This window comes from Choristoneura fumiferana, chromosome 2 (assembly GCF_025370935.1).
Source record: "Choristoneura fumiferana chromosome 2, NRCan_CFum_1, whole genome shotgun sequence".
Classification (NCBI taxonomy): domain Eukaryota; kingdom Metazoa; phylum Arthropoda; class Insecta; order Lepidoptera; family Tortricidae; genus Choristoneura; species Choristoneura fumiferana.
This window is the reverse complement of record NC_133473.1, coordinates 22,189,003-22,197,557: the sequence shown is the minus strand read 5'-3', so window position 1 is coordinate 22,197,557 and position 8,555 is coordinate 22,189,003. Positions and strand designations below refer to the sequence as shown.

Below are 8,555 nucleotides of genomic sequence, written 5' to 3'. Positions count from 1 at the left end.
TGTGTTAATTTGGGACCATTTAGTGCGTGACATGCATATCAATTTTTTTATTCTCATTTTCTTTCTTTCTTTAAAAACTATCTAGGCACGCGGTAGCGTGTCAAGCCAAGTTCAAGCCAACAGTATTGGCGAGCAGCACCGTGTCTAATTTTATTTAATTTACTACGAGCGTCCCAGTGCGCAATACATTTATCTAGTAGGTAAAATTTATGGGACGTTGTAATAAATAATAATAGTAAGTAATTACCATGTTTCAGATAATTAGTAAAAACTGTGTTAGTCATGGGTCATTCGTTCATTCAGTCAGTCATTGTGTATATTTGTAATACAGAAGAAGCTACTCTCTTTATTTATCCAACCCAGTGCAAAAGGTATTCGACAGTCAAACTTGAATGTAATTGCGTTCAAGATGTTGTTAGGACTCGGTCTGACACACCCCAGCCCAGCAGTGATGAAATCATCTTACGTATGACTACCAGGCAGGAGTCGGTTTGTGCGTGTCTCGCAGAACATGCCCGATGCACCATGCCCCCCCCCCCCCGTTCAGCACAACTGCTGGGAACGTGGTATAACTTTTATATGGAATATTATTCTAATTTCCTTTTGCTTACTATAATTGTAATTAATTTGTGAACGTATTAAAGATTAAGTAGTTGTATTTTATCACTGTTTGTTTAAAGGGAGATTTTTTAATAAAAGACTGGTAAAATATAAACATAAAGCTTTATTTCAACAATAATTACACTTTATACTACAGTCATATGAATTTCGTTCAAAATAAATTTGAAAAAGGGTTGAAATCTTCGTATTTCAAATAAAAATAAAAGAAAATACTTTTCATACAGTGAATCATTTAAGATAATTTTTTATTCATACTTTTTACTAAAACTACTTATCTACAAAATTGTGATAGTATTATTTTGTCAGGTAGTAACGAACTAACTACAAAATGAATCATCTGTGGTCTATACATGTCACAATGCTAGCTAGAGCCAGATCGAGAGAACTACCTGCTGCGGTTTCTACAAAATCACGCTATATATTGAGTTAATTATGGACCTTGTACCTTAAGATAGAAAATAGATGTCAAAATTAGTAATCTTGAAAAACAACAGTTTTATTGTTTTACCAATTCCGAAGTAATTAAAAACAGTAAGTCAACGAATAAATAACTTAGTTGGGGCGCAGTTTCAATTTTTTTATTTTATTTACTTAATAAAGTGTTACAGTTTTATTATGAGAAGCACCGTTTAGCACCTTAGTCCTTTAAATAACATTCTAAGAGCTAACTTTTTCAACTTTTTACTGTTTGTACTTAATTTATTTTATCGCCGTCGCTATAATTATATTACATAAAGTTGCCAGTCGTTATCTGCTTTTAGCTTGATTTTTTCTGGCTTCAATTCTCTTTTGCAGGGTAGTCAGCAGCGCTCCCAGAACATTGTGACCCGGAAGCCTTTTACCGAAAAGTAGACGTTTCACAGAGTCGTCGTAAGTTAAAAGCGCAACCATATTCTGAAGTAAAAATCCTTGGCAATATTCTAAAAGTTGTGTAGCTCCGTAGACCTGAAATGAACATTATTGTTTGTGAATTATTTGAACCACTTCTTTATTTAGTATAGTATTACATGTTCCTGGAGTTGGTGATTGATTACCTTAGCATGAATATACACGGAGACAAGGTTATGCAGGTCCACAGATTTGGCCGCGCGTGCTTCACAGTGCCTCTGCAGTGGCAACAGCTGGAAGAAAGACGCCGCAGCCAGCACTTCCAGGACATCGGTCTCTGGTATCTCCAGCCCAGAGCACCCGCCGGAGTACAGGTACTTCATCACTTGCTGAGAACAAGGCAGAGATTGGTTAGTAATAGACATTGGTTAAAATGTTGACCAAAAGTAATAAAAATATTGTAATGCAATGTGTGGATTAGTCTAGGTTAGAACGCTGATGCAATCCGTCATTTTTTTAAGTACTTACCTCAAATATATGGTATCTGATGTCATTGATTTGAACAAGCGGTGGCGCGGTGCTGGCCGCTGGGACGGCTTCACTCGGTGCTCGCGCTGGTGCTAACATGGCTCTTAACCGTGCTGATTCCGACACTAAGACGATCTTGTGGCCATAGAATAAACGACCTTCAACTCTGCAAAATAACACGATATAGGTATTTGACACCTGGCCTTGCTTATATACCTATAAATCGCTAACTTTTTCTTTCTGAGAGGGGTGCCTGTGTGTAGCTGTTAAGAGTTCAAAGGTTTGCGATCCTTTCAAGACGTAGTAGGTATCGATCGCAATTAATGGATGAGCGAGCAATACGTACTATGGGGTAATAGTGAAGCTTGGTCACATTACCAAGGGCACTCCGCTCGGGCACGCCGTAATCTGTACAATGAGCGGCAATGTGTTGCAGTCAGGCATCATGCCGTTTGACGTTAACGACGCCGTGCAATGGTGATGTGGCCAGGCCCTAACACTATGTTAAAGCCTCAATAGCACAGCTAATAACTTTCCACTTTTATCGCACGATTGATCCCTTACTATTACATTAGTGTAGGATTTTTAACCATACCTGAAGGTGACGTCAGCCAGCGAAGGGTTGTTGACGTAGGAAGGGTCGACGCGGGCGGGCGCGGGCGCAGCGGCGGGTGGCGGTTCCAGCACCGGCGGCACTGGCTCCCAGCCGTAGCACGCGCAAAGGATGTCTGCCAGCAACAGCACTGTGCCCTCCTTCTGGCCGACACAATGATTACTTTACTCACTTACCACCTATTTCTCCTCCTCTGTTTAGTTCCTGTTACCTTTTGTGGTAGATATCTGTGATGCCGTCTGTTTATTTTGCTCGATTAAACATTCGTAAGATTAAACTTAACAGAGAAAGGCAAAATAGGCTCTCAATCATAAATGAAAACAGACAAGAGGCAGCAAATATAACTACTTCAATCAACAACTTTTTAAATTATATGTAGCTACACAATGCAACATACAACAATGCAATAAAAGTATTGAGAATATATTAAATCATATTGTAACGGATAACTCACGTCTTAAATTGAGTTTAGCTCGACATGTTTCGGGCTATTTCGTAGCCCTTCTTCACAGGCGACTCGGCGGCTTCCGCAACACGCGCACTGTGCGCCACCGCTCTGCTCGCGCGACTGCCCGACGAAACATGTCGAGCTAAACTCGACTTAAGACGTGAGTTATCCGTTACAATATCATTTAATACGATTGAGTCTCACGGTAGTTTCATGCTCAAAATATTGAGAATATGCGAATATGACACTTGTTGTGATAATAATAATGATAATATCAATTATTTCATGTAACTGGGACACATATTTTGTTAGTAGTTGTTGCTTAGTTTCTAAATATAATAAATTCTTTTCTAAATTTAATATTCTAATATAATAGCGGCTGTGTTGATTTACCTTGCTGTATCTTAAAATGTTAAACAGCAATGGGAGACACTCGTAAATGAACTGCTTGCTGTAGTGGCTATCATCCGATGGGCAGACCTATAAAAGGAAAAGAAATAAATTAGTACATTGTGTACAAATTCTAATTTTAGTGACAACTAAGTGTTTGAGTACAATCTATCATGAGTATCTTTAAGTCTATAATAACAGTAGATATATAGGTAGGTACTACGTTGGACCGACTAAGCGACCAAATGCAGCCTAACAACTTAAAAGTTGGTACCTATTTTTTGATTCTAATTTTTCAATCAATCATCGAATATATTAATCATTGTAGCGCCATCTGACGGCTCAGCTAGGGACTGCACGAGCGACGGTTATGTTGCCCGCTCTCGCCGCGCTCGAACCGTTCGCGTGCCCGCGCGTTTTAGCCAATAGAATCATTTATTTTCTCCCCACTCTGATATCTTGACTCTGGGGACGCGCCATGTTTTTCTTCCGAGAACTGCTAGACGCTAAGCTTGCAATTTCGTGTGTGACGCTCGCTTTTTCTTAAACTCTGTTTCTGTCTAATATTATATAATATTCTTTGTACCCTAAACTCTAAATGTGGTGTGTTTATGTTCGTGTGTGTATTGGATGATTATACGCTTTATTGCCCTGGAACCTGCCCTTTTCTTCTACTCCATTCCACGAGGACGCCCCGCTACATCATTCATTTATTCCTCCATTCATCATGCGTATCTCTAGACGTCTAGGCTCAGTTGGTGAGCTTGTTGGTTGTTGTCAGTGTACCGTATCCTTAGTGTCTCACTAGATGGCAATACGTATCGTGTTATTTGTGTTCTCACTGGTGCCATCTATTGGAAAATCGAAGGAAAGAAAAATAGCCAGTTGAAGAGCCAGTATTAGGGTGATACCATTTGCTTGTACTAGGTGGTGTCTCTGTTATATTATCTACTTTGTGACCTAACTAAGCTAGTAGGTATTATATAAGAACCTGTAAAAAGTCCTGGAGTAGTTGGTCGATGACATGATCTAATGCCGCTTCTGCTGCAGCAGCTAATGACAATGTCCAGGCGTGAAGCGACCACGGTACTCCCAACGCTCGCAGCTCCAACGTTATATCTGTAACATCGCACAAAACAATAGTCAAAGTTCGCAACTAATGAGGGCTATCGCGTAGAAATTCGCCACTAGAGGCGCTAGTGTAGCGTGAGGTCTCCGAAATGTCAAATCTCATAGTTTTTGGGTGAGCTACGCGGGTTTATAATTAGAATAATTTTGTAAATATTTTTATCTGAAATTAAAGCCATACTTAAAAACCTCACGCAACAGGGCGCCATCTAGTGAGACAAAAACGATAGCTCTCATTAAATGATTTAATCTCTTAAAATAATATAAAACATCAGTTTTACCCAAATGGTCTGTTTCAGCAGCGTAGTACATAGCATCTTGCAGCGCCCTCTGTTGTTGTTTGGTGAAAGCCGGTCGTGCCGCAGAAGGCGCACCCTCAGCTAAGACCTCTTCTAAGGACAGTACGGCTCCGGCGCCGCGGGTCCCACCACGGACGGCGGCACGTAAGCACGCCCGGCGTCCGTGTGTGCAGCATACGGCTACAGCACTACACACAGCACAGTATTCTAAGTAACGAGACACTTGCTGTTATTGCATTGGGGCGTCCAAGTAGGCGTATACCAGTTGGTCGTCCCAGGTATCACTGGAGGGACAAGGTACAGAAAAAAAATCAGATCTCGGGGTCGATGGCTGGTGAGAGTTAGCCCGAGATCCAAGCCAAGGTGTCAAATGCCAAGATTTACTTCGTATCATTGCGCCTTGTGTCGTTAACAAAAACAAAGCCCCACGTTTCAGCTTAAATGGGCTCACATAGTATTTCAAACAGCGTGGTGTATTGTTTAATTGCATACTGAACAAATATTACTCACTTACCTATAACATCCATACTGAGCAGCGGCGCTATAACATAGAGCGTCATTTAGCTGAGTGGAGAGGAACGGGTCAGCGCCATGTGACAGCAAGAGTTGAACTAACTCTTGATTGCCCGCACCACATGCCACCTATAAAGACATTGTTATACATTTATTTTTCCATGTTTAATAGTTTTTACTATAATTGTAGTACTTTGGTATTGTTTATTTTATAAGGATGTTACTTGTAAGGGAGTCAACGTGCAAACATCTTCTCCCCGGGCCGGCGCACCATCTACTCTTGCACCTGCTCCGAGCAACTTGCGCGCGCACTCCACCGCGCCGCCGCCGCCTGCGCCGCTGCACGCGTATACCAGAGCCGTCCAACCTGGAAGATAAAGGGTTGGGAAAAAAGTATAAAAAAATGGCAACACAAAAAACGGTGTATAGGGTTGCCAGTGTATTAAAAAAAACTTGTAAACATTATGCATAATTACCATATAATTAAAAGTAGTTGGGGAAATAAGGGAAGAGAAGACCTGCGGTCCAAATGAAAGTGTTGTAAACAACGAAGTGTTATGATTAATAATATTTTTTTTTAAATCTCCAGTTTATAAATGAGTTCTAAACTAACCGGCAGTAGGTGGCGTATACACTGGCGACTGCGGTCCAGGCGTGCCGGGTGATCGCGGCGACAGAAGCGATGCGTGTGGCGCTGCAACACCGGGTGTTTCGATGTTTGGATCCGCGCCCGATTCTAGAAGCATCTGGAAACGAACAATAGTCAAATGTAACTTCAAAACTTGAAACTATTTCGTTTTACCCGTTTTCTCTTTTTAACTGTTGCTGTAGAAGTGTTGTAGCGACTCTCGAGCGACATCTAGTGAGCATATATGGAAACTTTAACATTATGCACCGCATCATCGAAGTGTCTCAATTCGGACACAGTATGTAAACTTCCGTCTGATGCTCTTCGTTCGTTCGGACTTCGGTCCCCAGGCGTCTGCCTGGAGACAGATCTGTTTATATTATGTAGCTCTCCTGAGGCTGTACTCACGATCGCCATCAAGTGAAACTCAGAAGCGAACGTCAGAAGCTTTAGGCAATACGGCCTCTGTTCAGATAACAATTATGATTGTTTTAAATTCTAGGTGAATATCAAGCATGATCGCGTTGTGTATTGTAAAGACTACAAAGTAAGTAGTTCCAAACTCAGTTTTCAAATTTTCAAATTTATCCAAGCGTACTCGTAACTGACTATGTTAAAGTTGTACAAAAACGTAGGTATAGTAAAATTAGGAATGAATCTGGGAATCTGAATTAGTTACGTTATCTTGAAATGATCAAACAGCCGATTGTTTTCAACAAACTAAACTTCTTTATACTTCTAGCTGATCGACTTCAGCTAGTGCCACTTTCATGAGTACAGTCACCGTACCAAAATCTGACACAAAAAAGCGTGCATAGGTAAATATCTCACACGACTCTGTTTCTAAGGCCTGTACATGGCAGATATTAATGCAGTGCTCAGAAGCAACGCCCTGAAACCGCCGAGCGGGTCGGAGTTGCACGACCATTGCCATTATTTTCTAAACTTACAGCCACTATCTGATCATCCCCTGCCAACGCCGCCTTCATGACAGCAGTGAGTACAGCAGCATCGGTGGAATCTAGCCCCGTGCTCAGAAGTAACACCTTGACTCCGCAGTCGGAACGTCACCACCAACGACCAATTGCCTTCACTAGCAAAACTAGTCTAAACTTACAGCCACTATCTGATCATCCCCAGCCAACGCCGCCTTCATGAGAGCAGTGAGTCCAGCAGCGTCGGTGGAATCTAACCCCGTGCTGGGCAGCAGAGCCTTGACCCCGCCCAGGAGATCGGGACGGCCGCTCAGCAGCGCCCGCTGCGCTAGACCCAGCGCCGCTCGGCTCAGCTCGTCTGGGGTGCGGGTGCAGCGGGACCAGGCTGGCTCTATGGCCTCTTCCAAGCTGGAATATTTGAAAGCTTAATGGAAAAGATGTTTGCTTGGGTATCGAGAAACCAGGTGGATAGCGATGTAAATTAAATTACTAGCAAAAGGTGCGGGCAGGAACGGTTAAGTTGCTCTGAAAATGAGCTCAGGTCGCATTCGAAACTCGTCCGTGTAGTGTAGTGGTGGTGAGTTGGGTTTGTGTTATTTGTGTGTTTTCTAACAGTGTGGAGGTGGAGGTGGAGATAAAAACACTATTCTTGCACAGACAGAGCTATCATAAGGTCACGGGTGACCAAAATAATTGTTTTCGTTTAATAATTAAATTATTTACTAAGTGCATAGTCATTCTGCAATTAAAAGTCCACACATTATCCTCCACATAAATATTTCCACCTCCACAGGTTTTATTTAAATATTACGTTTTACTCATGGTGTAGGGTTGGTCCTGCTCACGTCTCCTGAATCACTGTGTATACAATCTTTGCCATACCTATTTGTCTCCACTAAAGCCACGTATAAAAAATTAGGCAATCCGATGGTAATCGACTGTTTACAGCAACACTATAGGTACTCTTAAAACACGATACTAACGTGACAGATCTCGGCGGGCAGTCAGCATGCGGCAGCAGCAGCCGCGCCGCCTGTATGACGTCATCAGCGTCGGGCACAGCGGGGGGTGGACGCAGCGCCGCGTGCGCGCGCACCACGCGCACCCACTCCCCGAGCGGCGGGAGTGCGCCGGCGCCGCGCTCGCCCCACAGCCCGTTGGCGCAGCTGGCCGTTGACGCCGCGTTAGAGTTGTGCTCCAACTGGAAATTAAATGAGGAGGTGATTCTAGACTGGCCAGCGAAAGCCGTCCACGAGAAACAGCGGCTTTAAAAAAATGAGGCTGGCAACACTTGCTGTAGGTACACTGATTAAACGATTTTGATACTTAGAAATCATTTTAATTTTCCAGATATTAAATTATACTCGGGGATCTTCAAGCATCATCAAAATTCATGTAGTAATATGTGAAAGTTGATGAAGCACTTTATGAGTTCCTTGGTAAATTTTATGACCTTTGTCAGTGCCCATTTCGTATCAATTTTTGGACCATTTTGCCCAGAATGGCATTAAATATAATCTTTTAACATTTTAATTCTAACATACCTAATCTTATAACATTTTGCATTTTGAGGATGATAAATAGGAGGTTGAATTAAACAAAAAATAATTTATTTATTTCTTAT

General features: G+C 42.1%; 1 protein-coding gene across 5 annotated transcripts in view; it reads right to left on the bottom strand.

Annotated features, from left to right (window-relative positions):
• Positions 1-706: 706 nt before the first annotated feature.
• Positions 707-8,555, bottom strand: part of LOC141445341 (ankyrin repeat and BTB/POZ domain-containing protein 2) — a 91,427-nt gene continuing 83,578 nt past the window's right edge. For 4 of the 5 annotated variants that reach the window (XM_074111157.1, XM_074111158.1, XM_074111153.1 and 1 more), the window contains 12 exons: positions 7,915-8,132; positions 7,114-7,339; positions 5,982-6,114; positions 5,593-5,735; positions 5,370-5,497; positions 4,838-5,043; positions 4,420-4,547; positions 3,432-3,518; positions 2,573-2,733; positions 1,978-2,143; positions 1,656-1,838; positions 707-1,566 (listed from right to left, as the gene is read on the bottom strand). In XM_074111157.1, coding sequence (XP_073967258.1) covers positions 1,369-1,566; positions 1,656-1,838; positions 1,978-2,143; positions 2,573-2,733; positions 3,432-3,518; positions 4,420-4,547; positions 4,838-5,043; positions 5,370-5,497; positions 5,593-5,735; positions 5,982-6,114; positions 7,114-7,339; positions 7,915-8,132 — 1,977 coding nt within the window. In that variant the 3' untranslated portion in view covers positions 707-1,368. The remainder of the gene's footprint in view (positions 1,567-1,655; positions 1,839-1,977; positions 2,144-2,572; positions 2,734-3,431; positions 3,519-4,419; positions 4,548-4,837; positions 5,044-5,369; positions 5,498-5,592; positions 5,736-5,981; positions 6,115-7,113; positions 7,340-7,914; positions 8,133-8,555) is intronic. The other variant, XM_074111154.1, reaches the window with a different exon arrangement.